A 17,500-nucleotide genomic window follows, 5' to 3' on the forward strand; every position below is an offset into this window, starting at 1 on the left:
GTCATTCCGCAGTCTTCCGCTCCTCCTGCTCCAGCTCCTGAGCGATCAGTCGCCCCCGCCCAAGCACCAGAGGCTTCCAGTACTAGCCCTGCCTCTCCGTCGCCCCCAAGGTTGGAGCCCCTAAGATCCTTGGAACTGAGTGAGGTGACCCCTGTCTCTCAGCCACTTCCAGCTCCTAAGCCCATACTCTGGGGCGGAGTTCATATCGCCCCAGAGCAGGGGCAGCCACATTTGAGTCCCAGCAGCCATCTGTACCGTGATCAGACCGGCAGGGTTCGCATCACACCAGAGGAGAGGCAGCGCCGTTTGGACACCCGGAGCTGCCTGTACTGTGGCCGAGCCAGGCATTACCTCTCCTCCTGCTCCCAGCGCTCAGTAAGTGGGCCCACCACTCGCCGGGGTCAGGGCTCTAAGAGTTCAGCCCTGAAGCCCATATGGGTGGGCAGCATTCACGTGACCGTTGAGTGGCAGTGTCTCTCCAAGAGGGTTAAGGAGTTGGAGAAGACCGTCGATCATCTCGTCACTGCCTACTGCCTGACTGTGCAGCCCAGTCCGACCAGCCCCGTCCCCCCGCAGGGGGCCTCCCAGTCTGCTGGCCTTGAGGCCCAACCTGTGGGGGTCCTACCCCAACTACAGGTCGGGATGGTAGGCCTTCCCCTCGCTGAGTCTGAGCCCGGTCCTCAGCAGCAGTCTAAATACAGGTCTAAGCGTCGACGTTCGCCCCAATCCTGGGATTCCTATCTGGCTGCGGAGGGATTCGGTTCTCTTGTCCGCCTTTTGTCTAGGCCGCCATCCCCCGGGGGAGAGCCTCCTGTGGCTCTGCCTTCAGGAACGGCAGCATTGGTTGAGGCTCAGCCTTTGGGTCGTGCGGAGCCTTCTGGTGCTCCGCTCTCTGAGCCTGCGACATCCCCTTTGGTTCCTTCTTCCAAGTTTGGGGCCCCACCTTCGGAGCCCGCGGAGTTTGAGGTGTTGCGTCAGGAGAACAGTTCTTGTTGGTCCCCACCAGACCGTGACATTGACCCTTTTGATGGTCTCCAGTCTCCCAGGTTTGGATCGTGCCCCGGGGGATGGCCGACTCCAGAGGATCCACCGGATTCTGCAGCATTTCTGCTCTCCAGATGTCATCTTTGATGGTCTCATTGGACGCGCGTCCGTAGAGGGGAGGGTACTATTAGGATGATGTCATCATTCCTACTGTGATGTCATAGATCACTCACTGATGATGTCATAACACAAGGTGATGTCATGTCCGGGACCTATAAAGGTTCGGTTCTGCAGGTCCTCTGCAGTTGTTCAAAGACTATTCTCACTACAACCCTCTGCAACAGTTCCCAGCTTTCGAACCTTGCAGACCCAGCTATCAAGTTCCACAGCGTTCCTAGTTATCGAGACTTCAGTTACCAAGTGTGTCTTGGCCATCAAGTATCCGCACGTAAATCCACCAGTCTCACAGCCAACCCCTAACACATTATTAGTCTCGCTTGCCAGACACTCCCAGCAAAGCAACATAGAAGGCACGCTAACGTAGCTACCAAGCTAACGCCAACCAAACAAACCACTGCAGCACTAGCGTTAGACAAAACAAGCAGACTTACCAAATACAGTAGGTAGACGCCAAGTTTCCAATACATGTCCAGTATAATGGGTATAATCCATACTGCATTTATGATCGCTGTTCCGCTGAGAGAAATGCACTTTTACAAGGCACAACTGAGCTACGTTAGCGTAAGTTGCCCACTGCTCCTGGTTAGACAGCGTCTCCAGCACGTTGCCTACAGGAATCCGTACCATTATATATATATATATTACTAAGTAAGTAAAAGGCTTTTGACAGAACTCAAAAAACATATTTAATGCTACTGAGACATGAAGAGTGATATCAGTATGAATTGTGCAGAGATTTACAAGATATTGTATTGTTGTACAGATGCTCCTCACAGCTTCATCTACACCAGCGATGATGTGGAGCTGGGAGTGGAGAACCACCTCATCGCCCATGTGACTGGGTTCTACCCTGCTCCTGTCAAGGTCTACTGGACCAGGAACGACGTGAACGTGACTGAAGGAACCACCCTCAACGTCCCCTACCCCAACAAAGATGGCACCTTCAGCCAGGTCGCCAGGCTGAGCTTCATCCCACAGCTTGGAGACATCTACAGCTGTTCTGTGGAGCACCGAGCCTTGAGTCAGCCGCTGACCCGGATCTGGGGTGAGGCACCTTTATCTGTTAGCTAACCAAAACTACAGTTAGCTAACATCAACCAAAACTATAGCTGTCTTCCTGTATGTTCATGCATTTGGTTCCTCCTCAGATGTGGAGCAGGAGCAGCCGGGGATCGGACCTGAGGTGTTTTGTGGACTGGGTCTGACCGTGGCTCTGCTGGGCGTGGCCACAGGAACCTTCTTCCTCATCAAAGGAATCGAATGCAATTGATCAGTTATTGATCAGTTATTGATGATGTGAGGCAGACTGAAGGAGCTGCAGGAGTTAACAGACTGCTATCTGTCCTGCTGGTTTTATACTGCTTCTCTCCTGTGTGGATCTGTACTGATTCACCTCACATGTTAACTTTCACACAAACAAATCAATTAACTTTTTATCTGTATGTTCTTTTTAGTAATAACTATTTACATTTTCACTGTTTAACTTTTAAATTACAAAGGTTTCTATTGTGGCATTTGGACTAGTCAACCACTGCTTATATTATGGGTGCATTTGTAAACAGTCACTCTGAGCACCAGAGTGCACTCAAACTGGACCGTTCATAAAGCATTGAATTTCTTTGAACAGCCGCCCTCTCATTTTAGTCTAGAAGACAGGGCCCGTATTTATCAAGCTTCCTAGAATTACTCCTAAGAACACTGCTAAGAGTACACTTATGAGCAAAAAAATTCCCAGCTAAAAGCTGCACTTAAAAGTCAGTTATTATGCATCTCACTCCCTCTTTCAGCGAGGTGTAGGACTGAATCCTAAATGTCAATCTCAGAGCTGATTTACGACAGGTGTGTGTGCCGTAAAGGGAAATGTTGATGACGCAATTCCAAGTACACAGGAATGGCCAATCGCTGAATGGAATCCCTTATGCACGAAATATCCTAAATAGAGATGATTCAACAGTGAAATGCACAATGGGAGTGTAGCATATATTCACCAATAATTTCAGAAGAAATTATCAACAAAATAATACAAGATAGCCTACATTGAAAATCACTCAAGAATAGGCTAAATCTTTCCTAATACACCCAATTTACCTAATCCCACAACTGACTCGAAACTGGTGTGCTGTCAATTGACTACCCTATATAGCCAGGTTCTATAGGCTGTATGATGAGCAAACATGGAATCCAAAGGAAAGCCGAATTGGAGGGAGGATGACACGCTGTGCTTAGTGGAGAAGATTCGCGCACGTCTCTGTCTCCTGAATGCCATGATGTCAACATCAGTGGTGTCGTCTACGTGATACGCAGGTATACGCCGTATACACACTGCGAAATGACTCAGATTTGCATATGCGCACTGGGAAATGCGCTATGATATGTATCGTTTTCAATTTCCATTTATAAAATTCACCCTGTGCGCTCTGTGTGTTACCCTACGTTCACACACAGCACCCAAGCCTTGCCTTTACCCACGCTTTTAAATAGGCGTCCTTTTTAGTCAATGAGGCTGTGTACACAGGGCGCCTCAACGTGAACCTTCCGTGTACCCACGCCTCGCCTGAGCTGCGCCGATTTTTACGTGAGTTCTATTTTCAAGCCAACTAGGCGCGTGAAGGCATATTTTTTCTGTCAAGCCATGAAAGAAAAACGCGACAATATCCGTGGGAAATGTCAGTCAGAGTCAGTATACCCTCTGAAAAAAGGTAGACTACACCACTGGTCAACATTGCCCTGCTGGCAACTCCTAACCACTTAGGACACCTCCTGAGGACTCTTAAATAGCTGGGGGAGTAGGAGTGTTTCCTAGTCTTAAGAAGGTTGATAAAAAGCTTTTATTCTTAAGTGTGAGAGTAGGACTAAATTTCACAAATTCTCAGCACTTAAGGACTAAAATGGCACTCTGAGATGCTTGATAAATACGGGCCCGACAGATGTTTAGAGCATCAGATTGAATTTACGAATGCACCCTGAGTAGCCTATTTTAGCCTACATACTTTTGTTAAATTACATTATGCTAGAAATATTGTGTGCTCATTTCTAGCATGCCTCGCTGCCTCGCACACTCACGGGTGATTATTTTTATTTTGGGCACTTTCATGTTCCTGGATGCATTTTTAATCTTTTTTTCATGTTTTTGTTATTATTGCTTAGTATGCTTTATTACTCACCTAGACTTTATTATTCTCTTGGAATATTTCTTTATCTACTTTTATACTGTTTTATGTTGACATTTCACCATTTCCGTCTTGTCCCCAAAACAGAGTTTTACTATTACTAATATAAATACAGTTGAATCAATGATTTTCTCTCAAATATTTATATCTACAATTTGTGACTTTGTTTGTTTACACCAGCCTACCCAATCAGAGTGAAGAGGCTCATTAACATACTGGGAAAACTTTATTATACCTCCAGTTGTGTTTTCACTCATGATGAGAATTCTGTCTCTTTTTAGTGATCCAGATCATTTAGCTCAGCTCAGTAATGAGAGCCGGCTCTTTGGACTCTCAAATGGCTCTTCAGTTTGTATTCTACCGCCTTTATCATTCAGTAAATTTAGTAATCTTTTGACTTATGATTGGTATGTGTGCATACAGTATGCATCACTTACATTATTCAATTAATTATACTAAAGCTTATAATTTCCAGATTAATACCATCATTTTACATTAGCCTGTGTTTGGTAATGAAATAATGTAAAACCATAACATGATATACTGTATATAACAACATAGTAAACCCTGCTTAATATGATATAATATATTTACCTTACATTCTGCCTTTAGGTTGTCTGTTATTAAAAATGCATCTAAATACTGCTTCATTTGTGACTGTCACTCATCTTGTTTGCTGTTGTCTGTCATCACACATGATTGGTTGCACGCTCACACACACATCAACACAACAGTCAGTCCATGGAGTTCATGTGACCGAGCAGTGTGGTGAAAAGATGCTATTATTATTAGGGGGGATAATCGTCTCTCAGACGGGAGCCAGTGTAGCTGAGTCAATGTTGTGTATTTTTGTGAACATTCTACAGCCGTTACACCAGCTCGATCACAGCCCCTCAAAGTAAAACAGCAAAACAACACAGAATGACTGTTGATGGCAAAATAAAGTGGAAGTTAAATACTGTCAGTGGAGTGGTATCCAGTGTGTATTGAGATACTTTGATTGATCAACAAATCAATGTTATCATCAGCATAAAACTGTCCCATTTAGATATTGCTATAGTCTGTGTTACGACCCAGTCTAGGGTTTAGGCCGCAGCAAGGACGTTCACACAGAAACCAAGATAAATTGTACAAAAATACTTTACTTTGATTAAAATCAGTTACAGGGTATGTTCCTTTTCACTGGTACACTTAACACAATTTAACATAAAGACAGACATTACAATTACCTTAACTTAACAGACACCAACCAGAACCAAATACAAACAAAAATGAACATGGGTTTCCATGTGAGCAGACCGATGAGAGTGGAGCCCCTGTCGCCTCCACTCTGCTGTTCAACTGTCCGTCCTCCACATTTGTAGAGGAGCAGTGGCTGATCTTCTCCAATCAGCCACCATCAGCAACAGCCTTGTAGAATGACTTCTCTCCTTGATGAAGCAACCAGCATGCAGACACCTAGAACACAGCCAATCAGTCACACAGCACAAACACACTGACATGCACCAGGCTCCCATCAGTCAATCAGGCATGCAGATGAAGAAAAGAAAATACAGAGGATCCCAGTAGGCTACAGGGAATAAAGTCACCTATATGACCCCCAGGGTCATAACACCTCCCCTCCTAAAAATCAAACATCCCACCCCTAATTACATGTTTGACAAATGAGAAGAAAAACAACAGACCTAACAACAAAAATACACATTGTCACCCCATCACTCCTAATGGTGACCACTGTCACCCTTCTTCCTCATGTTGACCCCTGCCAACCCATCTCTCCTAATGGGAACCACGTTACCCCTCTTTCCTAATGGCAACCAATGTGTTCAAGCAAGCTATCCCAGCAAGCTACCGAAGGACCACGAAATTCAATTAAGGACCGCAACCGAAAAGCCTTGAAATTTAGCAAGCTACCGAAGCAAGCTACTAAAGAACTACAAAATTGAAACGACGAACTACGAAATGCACCGGCGCACGAAAACTGAAGAGGCAAAAACAACAGATACAGTATTTGTGCACAACAGTATTTGGCACGTCTATGTCCTTTTTAGTGACCGAGCCCTTTTAAAATAAAGGACGGCTGCAAAATTGCACTTTACACAAGCCAGACATAGACTTGACGCAATCTAGGCAAAAAAAAAACAGACCACAGGATGAGCACTCCAACCAATGTCTGTTTTGGCGACAAGAATTAAAACCTCTCCAATAGAAGTCAAAGATTTTAGCCTGCCCCAACGCACCCCCAAAACTGACCAGCCACAGCTGCATCAGGTAACATAATTCTGCTCATTCAAAGACAAATCAACCCCACTCACAGACCCAAAAGGTTCCCCAATACAAATAACTCAAACATTGGAAACAATTCTCTGCTTGACACATTTTAACCATAGCTCAGTGGTTTTAACACAACTTAATTCAATGCATGTTTGGTTGGCAGTTAACACAAGAGCAAACTTTTACCAGTATGCCCCTATAACTAAATTGTACACACGCAAAACAAAGTCCATTTTTATAATTAACACTGGCCCATAAGAATAAATAAGTGCAGTTCCACATGCAGCTTGTTGGACACATCGAAGTCATCAGGAGGATGTATACGGTTACAGGTGCTATACTCACCAGCCTCTATCCTGGCTGAGCGATCTTAACCCATCAGATGCTACTCTGCATGGGCATGGCTTTACCTTGGCCTCCCGTTCCTGGATGCGGGCATAGACGGATTATGACTTCACGGGCCCCTGGGCATGCCCCCCTCACGGGCCCCCCCTCACAGCCCAAAAAAAAAAAAAAAATTTTTTTTTTTTTTTTTTGCCCCGATTTTTTTTTATCCAGAATGCAACTCAGGCAAGTTATCAGATATCTGCACTGATTGCAAAGGGTGGACAGCTTTTTCATGTGGTGACTTTGTGAAACAGTGTCTGAATGTGGCTGCAGATATACTGTGTTCACGCCTGAGATTGCATCCCTGCAAATTGTCATGGCAAATTGTTTACAAAAGATGAACAATAAAGCTGATTTTCAAAGTACCTTGAGGATTTTTCAAGTTGTGAATTAAGTCAAATTTCTCTCTTGATTACAAAGGTGGAAAATACAACTGTTGTTTTTAACTGGGTGTTTACTGATTAAATGTTTAAGCTCCCCACAAATGCAGATGTTTTTTTTTAAATATATATAACCAATTGCAAATTATTACAATTACCAAACAGCTAAAAAGTAGATTATTATATTGAAATGTTATTTTAGAATGTTAATTTTCTATAAAACACAATACATTTTAATGTAATTCCACAACGTTTATTTTTGGCCCTCGGCCCTCCACCCAGATTGAGTTTTGGCCCTTCATGGGAAAGAATTTGGGCACCCCTGAGCTAGAGTCTCTTCGCAGGCCGCCTGCGAAGTGAGCTCAGGGGCCCATAAGCTAGAGTCTCAGCTGCGAAGTGAGCTCAGGGGGCCCATAAGCTAGAGTCTCAGCTGCGAAGTGAGCTCAGGGGGGCCATAAGCTAGAGTCTCAGCTGCGAAGTGAGCTCAGGGGCCCATAAGCTAGAGTCTCAGCTGCGAAGTGAGCTCAGGGGGGCCATAAGCTAGAGTCTCAGCTGCGAAGTGAGCTCAGGGGGCCCATAAGCTAGAGTCTCAGCTGCGAAGTGAGCTCAGGGGCCCATAAGCTAGAGTCTCAGCTGCGAAGTGAGCTCAGGGGCCCATAAGCTAGAGTCTCAGCTGCGAAGTGAGCTCAGGGGCCCCATCAGTTAGAGTCTCTTCGCAGGCCGCCTGTGTGGCTCTCGGGCCCCTGGGCCTGTGCCCGGTATGCCCGTTCAGTAATACAGCCCTGGATGCGGGGATGTGCTAGCTCCACCTCCCGCTCCATCAGGACTGATTGCCAAACGCCAACACCTGGGTTCAGTGAAATGAAAAACTTCAGTGTGCACCTGGAGTGAATCCAGCAATCTGCATAACTGTCCCCAGCCCGTGCCGCACACCAGCTCTCAGCATGGGCAAAGCAATCGTCACCACCTCATCCACACCAGTAACCAGTACAACTCACCTCCATCTTACGCTCCACTGGAGCCATTGGGACAAAAAACAAACTCACCTTTTCACCGTCTCCACGTCCCTCCTTTAACCACTAGAGATGACACCAGGAAAACAGCCTGTGTAGCCATCCCCCACCAACTGCTTAAACCAGCTCCACTCATTCAAACCCACTGGCCACTGCACAAACTTATTTAACCAGAATGACACGATACGAAAGAGATTCTACAAAACTAAACAAAACTGTCATACAAGCCTGAAAACAAAAAGCTAAGCTGAAATGTTCACTTAACCAGATAACTAAGTTACAAACAAAACCAAATTAAGATTTAGTTGCTGAACCAACTAAATCCACTGAGAAAAGACCGGAACGAGCCCCCAATTGTTACGACCCAGTCTAGGGTTTAGGCCGCAGCAAGGACATTCACACAGAAACCAAGATAAATTGTACAAAAATACTTTACTTTGATTAAAATCAGTTACAGGGCATGTTCCTTTTCACTGGTACACTTAACACAATTTAACATAAAGACAGACATTACAATTACCTTAACAGACACCAACCAGAACCAAATACAAACAAAAATGAACATGGGTTTCCATGTGAGCAGACCGATGAGAGTGGAGCCCCTGTCGCCTCCACTCTGCTGTTCAACTGTCCGTCCTCCACATTTGTAGAGGAGCAGTGGCTGATCTTCTCCAATCAGCCACCATCAGCAACAGCCTTGTAGAATGACTTCTCTCCTTGATGAAGCAACCAGCATGCAGACACCTAGAACACAGCCAATCAGTCACACAGCACAAACACACTGACATGCACCAGGCTCCCATCAGTCAATCAGGCATGCAGATGAAGAAAAGAAAATACAGAGGATCCCAGTAGGCTACAGGGAATAAAGTCACCTATATGACCCCCAGGGTCATAACACCTCCCCTCCTAAAAATCAAACATCCCACCCCTAATTACATGTTTGACGAATGAGAAGAAAAACAACAGACCTAACAACAAAAATACACATTGTCACCCCATCACTCCTAATGGTGACCACTGTCACCCTTCTTCCTCATGTTGACCCCTGCCAACCCATCTCTCCTAATGGGAACCACGTTACCCCTCTTTCCTAATGGCAACCAATGTGTTCAAGCAAGCTATCCCAGCAAGCTACCGAAGGACCACGAAATTCAATTAAGGACCGCAACCGAAAAGCCTTGAAATTTAGCAAGCTACCGAAGCAAGCTACTAAAGAACTACAAAATTGAAACGACGAACTACGAAATGCACCGGCGCACGAAAACTGAAGAGGCAAAAACAACAGATACAGTATTTGTGCACAACAGTATTTGGCACGTCTATGTCCTTTTTAGTGACCGAGCCCTTTTAAAATAAAGGACGGCTGCAAAATTGCACTTTACACAAGCCAGACATAGACTTGACGCAATCTAGGCAAAAAAAAAACAGACCACAGGATGAGCACTCCAACCAATGTCTGTTTTGGCGACAAGAATTAAAACCTCTCCAATAGAAGTCAAAGATTTTAGCCTGCCCCAACGCACCCCCAAAACTGACCAGCCACAGCTGCATCAGGTAACATAATTCTGCTCATTCAAAGACAAATCAACCCCACTCACAGACCCAAAAGGTTCCCCAATATAAATAACTCAAACATTGGAAACAATTCTCTGCTTGACACATTTTAACCATATAGTCCATGGGCCAGACCATATATCGGTATCACTCAAGGTGGCAAAATATAGTCACATTTTTTGAAAAGGTACATGTCCATAGATGATATTTTGGTATGATAACCTTTGCTAAGTGGTAGCTTTGTCACAGTTATCAGCACATGAAGTTAACCACCCCCTACAATAAATTGGTATCTTAGACGCTGGTGCATATCCTACTTTAGGCTCATTTTCAGGACCTTTACTCATGTTTTATGAAGGCATGTTTGGTCTAATTTCAAAGGGTAGACTCATAGGTTCATTTAAGCACAGTTGTGAGTTTGTCTAATAAACATAGAGGTCACATGGGCTCTTCAAAGTGTCAACAACATTCGTTTAACCACCATTTCCGCCTAAACTATAGTCTTTATTTGAGCATTATGACATGTAGGAACATCACTGACACAAATAACAAAACCTGAAATACTCACAGGACTGTAACAATTGAGGAAATGTATAATCTTCCCATATTATCCCACCATGAAGGCTGATTGTGGGCCTTATAGTAGAATATGAACCCGGGCCAGAATTTTCACTAATTGGTACCATCCAAGTTGACAAATTCTAGTTTTGTATTTTGAAAAGGTCTGTACCTTTAGATGATATTTCAACTTGATAAACCTTCCCAAGTGGTATGTTAGTCACAGTTAACCCTCAATGACACCAAACGTTGATCCAAAGAAAGAGACAATCGTGTCAAGAATTCTAACTTATCATTTATTTAACCAATGAACTTTATCATCACCACTATCACAAATATAATATTAAACAGTATTCATATTCGGTTTTATTCATCATCATCATTATCATCATAGTCATCCAGGGTCACGGCCTCCTCATGGGAAGACTTTAGCTCTTCAACATTACAATCTTTTTTGTTGAGACAATAGCATGTCTCTCCACAGGTTGCAAATAGCTGCTTGTCCTGAAGCTGTGCCCAGTTCTGTGGTAGCTTTCACTGGTCCATGATGAATGTTATCAAGGCAGTTTTGCTGTCTGGATTTCTTAAAAGCTTTCTCCACTGCACGACATTGTGTCCTGGGGCAATGTTCTTCCATTGAGTGCTACTACTTGCTGAACCACAACTGCATCTCTCTGCATTCTTGATTGATGTTTTCCAGTACACATCAAACACCACATCTATTCAGTTACTGAGTAACTGAAAGAGAGAGAAAGAGTAACTGTTACTCTTTCTCCTTCATGCAACGCTAGGTTCAACACAGAACCAGCAATCTCTCCAAAAGTCTTGCCATCATCTTTCAGCATGAGTGTCTCCAATATCCTCAACTGCTAATGTTGATTTCTCTAAGTCGCTAGCGAGTGCAGCGGCTTTGTTGGTTTTCCGCAATGAGACATCTGGATTAGGGATGTCGACGGTTAACCGTTAACCGGTTAACCGCCGAGAACGTCTTTGGTCGGTTAAGCATGTCGGTTAAACGGTCAATTTCCATGTTAATTTGCATATAACAGTGTTGCCAATGTGGCGATTCCCCCCCCCCTCCTTCGTGGTCAGCAATGTAACATAAGTATATTAAATGATGGGGCAAGTATTAATCAAGCTAGATTTGGAAATAAACACATGATTCATGTTGATTTTATCTACCTGATGTCTGAGCAAACGCATTCCGCAGCGAAACACACACACAGCTGAACACCTGCTGCAGCCACAGTGAAGTGAGCCCACTGACTGCCCCGCCCCTCTGTTGCTCCTGTCTGAGCACACAGCTCAGATGTGCTCTGTGACCATTTCAGAAGGATTAACACACCCAGCGAAACAATCAGCTCATACATGTTCTATAGTTTTGTTAATTCCGTGTGTGCTGTCATTAGCCTACTTTTCCTTCACTGTCTCATTCGGTCGGTCTAACTCTCTCCCTCCCTTCGCAGTGCATGTTCATCATGCACACGCATGCATACGCGCGCACTCAATGATGAAACAGTAGTTTTTGCCGTGTTACAAAAATGACATGAAGCGGTCGAATTGACGATTGAAAAGTATCAATTAACGTTAACGTTACTGTCCAACACATGGCAGTTCGGATAAATTGTTTCACAAGAGACTGCGTGCGGAGTGCGGACTCGTTTTTATAATGTACGTGGAGCCCTGCCAGACACAGAGAGCACAGCTCTCGCCGCGTGTGTGAAGAGAGAGAGCGAACGGGTGAGACAGAAGCAAACTATTTTTTGCAGATCTCAAAAGCAGGTAAACCACTGTGGGATTAGTGAGACTATTGCTAAAAGAGAAGATACTGTAGTGATGCGCACTTTGTCAGTGCGCCCTGCAGCCTGGGCTGTCGTCCGCTCAAACACTACTTCACGGGGCGGCTGCGTGTCAATTGACGTGTCCTTCATATGCAAAGCGTGCAGCTCTAAGCAGTATAGCCTATCGGAGGAATGTTTTTGTTTAGATGGCTGGAGGGTTCAACTTGTCTTCTCGTTTTGTTAATGTGTTTTTTTCTGCTTGTAGATGTAAAAAATAAACGCTTTCTACTGAAAAAAAATCAAGCATTTGTTGTGGTAATGGTTAATGGGGCACAGACAGTAAAATAGCGCATTTTAATCTTCTCGGTTAACCGACAGTTGTTGGCTAATGAGTGTCGGTTGTCGGTCAAGAAAAATTATGATTTTCGACATCCCTAATCTGGATTGAAAGTGACCAAGGCAATGGACCATGAGCCAGGACATCTTCAATGTGCAGATCTTTACTTTGCGAAGCAATGATCATATGCCCAAAAATATTTCTATCTGCTTTCAAGACCAGCTCCTTGTTTTGTGTTTGGTTTCCTCTATCTCTTTTTGTGATGCCTGAGAATGTCTTTCAGATTCTTTTTTTCCCACTTTGTCATGGAACTTGGTTGCTGGTTACTCTTTCTCTATCATATGATTGTTCAATGTGTTATTATTACTACTGTAATTGCTACTGTTGTGGTAGCTAGAATTAGCTAGACATATTTTATGTGAAGTCCTGAGACATGCTTGTGAATTAGGGCTATACAAATACACTTGACTTGACTGACTTGACTTGGTGACACAGCAATACCTGTGGAAAGGCTGATGATATTAGACTGATCTGGACCTAGAGGGTTTACCCAGCTTTTCTCCATAAGCTCTACAAAGGCATTCACATCTGCCCTATCCTTCTCTATTCTGGGCTTCTGTAGATCGTGATGACTGAAACAGTCTGTGGACTTGTTGCCTCTCATGTTCCTGAGCTGCCTCAGATACTGACTTCTGTCTGAAGTGACTGCACCAGCTTTCAGGCTGAAACCCTTGGTTCCTCCAGCAGTCTGATTGTCCTTGTTTATGGTCTCCTCAATTGTCTGGTCTACCATAATCTTTCCAATATGGAATAATTTGTCTGCAGGACGTATGCACCGTCATCCAGTGTATGTGATGCCAACAATCTTTGCTACCTGCTGCTCTGCACCAAATGTCCTCGAGTGGCCACCGCCCGGGTGGGGTCGTCAAAAGGGCCTTTCTGTGTGGAGTTTGCATGTTCTCCCCGTGCCCCCTGGGGGTTTCCTTCATATAGGGACCCCTCACCAAAACATGCAATATCCTGGTCACTGAAGTGGTGCCTCCTCTGGTCGTTCAGGGCGCCTGTTCAGAGGGAGGGGAACTCATTGGAATAGCGTGATCATCCCACGTGCTATGTCCTACCGGTGAAGCTTCCCCTGTCAGGTGAAAAGAAGTGACTGGCTACACTGCCCATGTCTCGGAGGAAGCATAGAGCCAGTTTCAGCTCTCCCCAGATCGGCAGAGGATGGAGCAGCAACCAGGATAAATAAATTAAAAATGAGCACTAATGGGGGATAAAAAATTTGGGAAAAAAGTAAGATTTTTCTTTACTGTTTAACATTATATTTGTGATAGTGGTGTTCTGTTCAAATAAAGTGACAAGATTGTCTCTTTCTTTGGATTAATGTTTGGTGTCATTGAGGGTTAACTGTGACTAATATACCACTTGGGAAGGTTTATCAAGTTGAAATATCATCTAAAGGTACAGACCCTTTCAAAATACAAAACTAGAATTTGTCAACTTGGATGGTACCAATTAGTGAAAATTCTGGCCCGGGCCCATCAAAATCCCACAATCAGCCTTCATAGTGGGATAATATGGGAAGATTATACATTTCCTCAATTGTTACAGTCCTGTGAGTATTTCAGGTTTTGTTATTTGTGTCAGTGATGTTCCTACATGTCATAATGCTCAAATAAAGACTATAGTTTAGGCGGAAATGGTGGTTAAACGAATGTTGTTGACACTTTGAAGAGCCCATGTGACCTCTATGTTTATTAGACAAACTCACAACTGTGCTTAAATGAACCTATGAGTCTACCCTTTAAAATTAGACCAACCATGCCTTCATAAAAATGAGTAAAGGTGCTGAAAATGAGCCTAAAGTAGGATATGCACCAGCGCCTAGATACCAATTTATTGTAGGGAGTGGTTAACTTCATGTGCTGATAACTGTGACAAAGCTACCACTTAGCAAAGGTTATCATACCAAAATATAATCTATGGACATGTACCTTTTCAAAAAATGTGACTAGATTTTGCCACCTTGAGTGATACCAATGAGTGAAATTTGGGGCTTTGGCCCATGGACTAATAGCTCAGTGGTTTTAACACAACTTAATTCAATGCATGTTTGGTTGGCAGTTAACACAAGAGCAAACTTTTACCAGTATGCCCCTATAACTAAATTGTACACACGCAAAACAAAGTCCATTTTTATAATTAACACTGGCCCATAAGAATAAATAAGTGCAGTTCCACATGCAGCTTGTTGGACACATCGAAGTCATCAGGAGGATGTATACGGTTACAGGTGCTATACTCACCAGCCTCTATCCTGGCTGAGCGATCTTAACCCATCAGATGCTACTCTGCATGGGCATGGCTTTACCTTGGCCTCCCGTTCCTGGATGCGGGCATAGACGGATTATGACTTCACGGGCCCCTGGGCATGCCCCCCTCACGGGCCCCCCCTCACAGCCCAAAAAAAAAAATTTTTTTTTTTTTTTTTTTTTTTGCCCCGATTTTTTTTTATCCAGAATGCAACTCAGGCAAGTTATCAGATATCTGCACTGATTGCAAAGGGTGGACAGCTTTTTCATGTGGTGACTTTGTGAAACAGTGTCTGAATGTGGCTGCAGATATACTGTGTTCACGCCTGAGATTGCATCCCTGCAAATTGTCATGGCAAATTGTTTACAAAAGATGAACAATAAAGCTGATTTTCAAAGTACCTTGAGGATTTTTCAAGTTGTGAATTAAGTCAAATTTCTCTCTTGATTACAAAGGTGGAAAATACAACTGTTGTTTTTAACTGGGTGTTTACTGATTAAATGTTTAAGCTCCCCACAAATGCAGATGTTTTTTTTAAATATATATAACCAATTGCAAATTATTACAATTACCAAACAGCTAAAAAGTAGATTATTATATTGAAATGTTATTTTAGAATGTTAATTTTCTATAAAACACAATACATTTTAATGTAATTCCACAACGTTTATTTTTGGCCCTCGGCCCTCCACCCAGATTGAGTTTTGGCCCTTCATGGGAAAGAATTTGGGCACCCCTGAGCTAGAGTCTCTTCGCAGGCCGCCTGCGAAGTGAGCTCAGGGGCCCATAAGCTAGAGTCTCAGCTGCGAAGTGAGCTCAGGGGGCCCATAAGCTAGAGTCTCAGCTGCGAAGTGAGCTCAGGGGGGCCATAAGCTAGAGTCTCAGCTGCGAAGTGAGCTCAGGGGCCCATAAGCTAGAGTCTCAGCTGCGAAGTGAGCTCAGGGGGGCCATAAGCTAGAGTCTCAGCTGCGAAGTGAGCTCAGGGGGCCCATAAGCTAGAGTCTCAGCTGCGAAGTGAGCTCAGGGGCCCATAAGCTAGAGTCTCAGCTGCGAAGTGAGCTGAGGGGCCCATAAGCTAGAGTCTCAGCTGCGAAGTGAGCTCAGGGGCCCCATCAGTTAGAGTCTCTTCGCAGGCCGCCTGTGTGGCTCTCGGGCCCCTGGGCCTGTGCCCGGTATGCCCGTTCAGTAATACAGCCCTGGATGCGGGGATGTGCTAGCTCCACCTCCCGCTCCATCAGGACTGATTGCCAAACGCCAACACCTGGGTTCAGTGAAATGAAAAACTTCAGTGTGCACCTGGAGTGAATCCAGCAATCTGCATAACTGTCCCCAGCCCGTGCCGCACACCAGCTCTCAGCATGGGCAAAGCAATCGTCACCACCTCATCCACACCAGTAACCAGTACAACTCACCTCCATCTTACGCTCCACTGGAGCCATTGGGACAAAAAACAAACTCACCTTTTCACCGTCTCCACGTCCCTCCTTTAACCACTAGAGATGACACCAGGAAAACAGCCTGTGTAGCCATCCCCCACCAACTGCTTAAACCAGCTCCACTCATTCAAACCCACTGGCCACTGCACAAACTTATTTAACCAGAATGACACGATACGAAAGAGATTCTACAAAACAAAACAAAACTGTCATACAAGCCTGAAAACAAAAAGCTAAGCTGAAATGTTCACTTAACCAGATAACTAAGTTACAAACAAAACCAAATTAAGATTTAGTTGCTGAACCAACTAAATCCACTGAGAAAAGACCGGAACGAGCCCCCAATTGTTACGACCCAGTCTAGGGTTTAGGCCGCAGCAAGGACATTCACACAGAAACCAAGATAAATTGTACAAAAATACTTTACTTTGATTAAAATCAGTTACAGGGCATGTTCCTTTTCACTGGTACACTTAACACAATTTAACATAAAGACAGACATTACAATTACCTTAACTTAACAGACACCAACCAGAACCAAATACAAACAAAAATGAACATGGGTTTCCATGTGAGCAGACCGATGAGAGTGGAGCCCCTGTCGCCTCCACTCTGCTGTTCAACTGTCCGTCCTCCACATTTGTAGAGGAGCAGTGGCTGATCTTCTCCAATCAGCCACCATCAGCAACAGCCTTGTAGAATGACTTCTCTCCTTGATGAAGCAACCAGCATGCAGACACCTAGAACACAGCCAATCAGTCACACAGCACAAACACACTGACATGCACCAGGCTCCCATCAGTCAATCAGGCATGCAGATGAAGAAAAGAAAATACAGAGGATCCCAGTAGGCTACAGGGAATAAAGTCACCTATATGACCCCCAGGGTCATAACAGTCTGTTTATAGCCTACCTGCCTGCCTGTCTACCTGTCTCCGTCTGCCTGCTTGTCTTTCTGCCTGTTTGCCTGTCTTTCTGTCTGTCTGTCTCTCTGTCTACCTGCCCGTTTGCCTGTCTGCCTGCTTGTCTGTCCCTATGTCACCGACCGTAGATTGCCCAGCTGATTCGGTGACGTATTTTTCAGTCCCAAATTATTGGTTGCTGTCAGTGTCAATCATCGAACTGCTTCG

At 44.4% G+C, this 17,500-nt stretch overlaps 1 protein-coding gene across 1 annotated transcript in view; it reads left to right on the plus strand.

Annotated features, from left to right (window-relative positions):
* LOC310770863 (rano class II histocompatibility antigen, B alpha chain-like) overlaps positions 1-4,973 on the plus strand; it is a 7,283-nt gene extending 2,310 nt beyond the window's left edge. The window contains exons 3-4 of the mRNA XM_083663568.1: positions 1,928-2,209; positions 2,313-4,973. Of these exons, the coding sequence (XP_083519694.1) occupies positions 1,928-2,209; positions 2,313-2,434 (404 nt within the window). The 3' untranslated portion in view covers positions 2,435-4,973. The remainder of the gene's footprint in view (positions 1-1,927; positions 2,210-2,312) is intronic.
* Positions 4,974-17,500: the final 12,527 nt, after the last annotated feature.

The sequence above is a fragment of the Poromitra crassiceps genome (genome assembly GCF_964638095.1).
Source record: "Poromitra crassiceps genome assembly, contig: HAP1_SCAFFOLD_248, whole genome shotgun sequence".
In the NCBI taxonomy this organism is placed as follows: Eukaryota; Metazoa; Chordata; class Actinopteri; order Beryciformes; family Melamphaidae; genus Poromitra; species Poromitra crassiceps.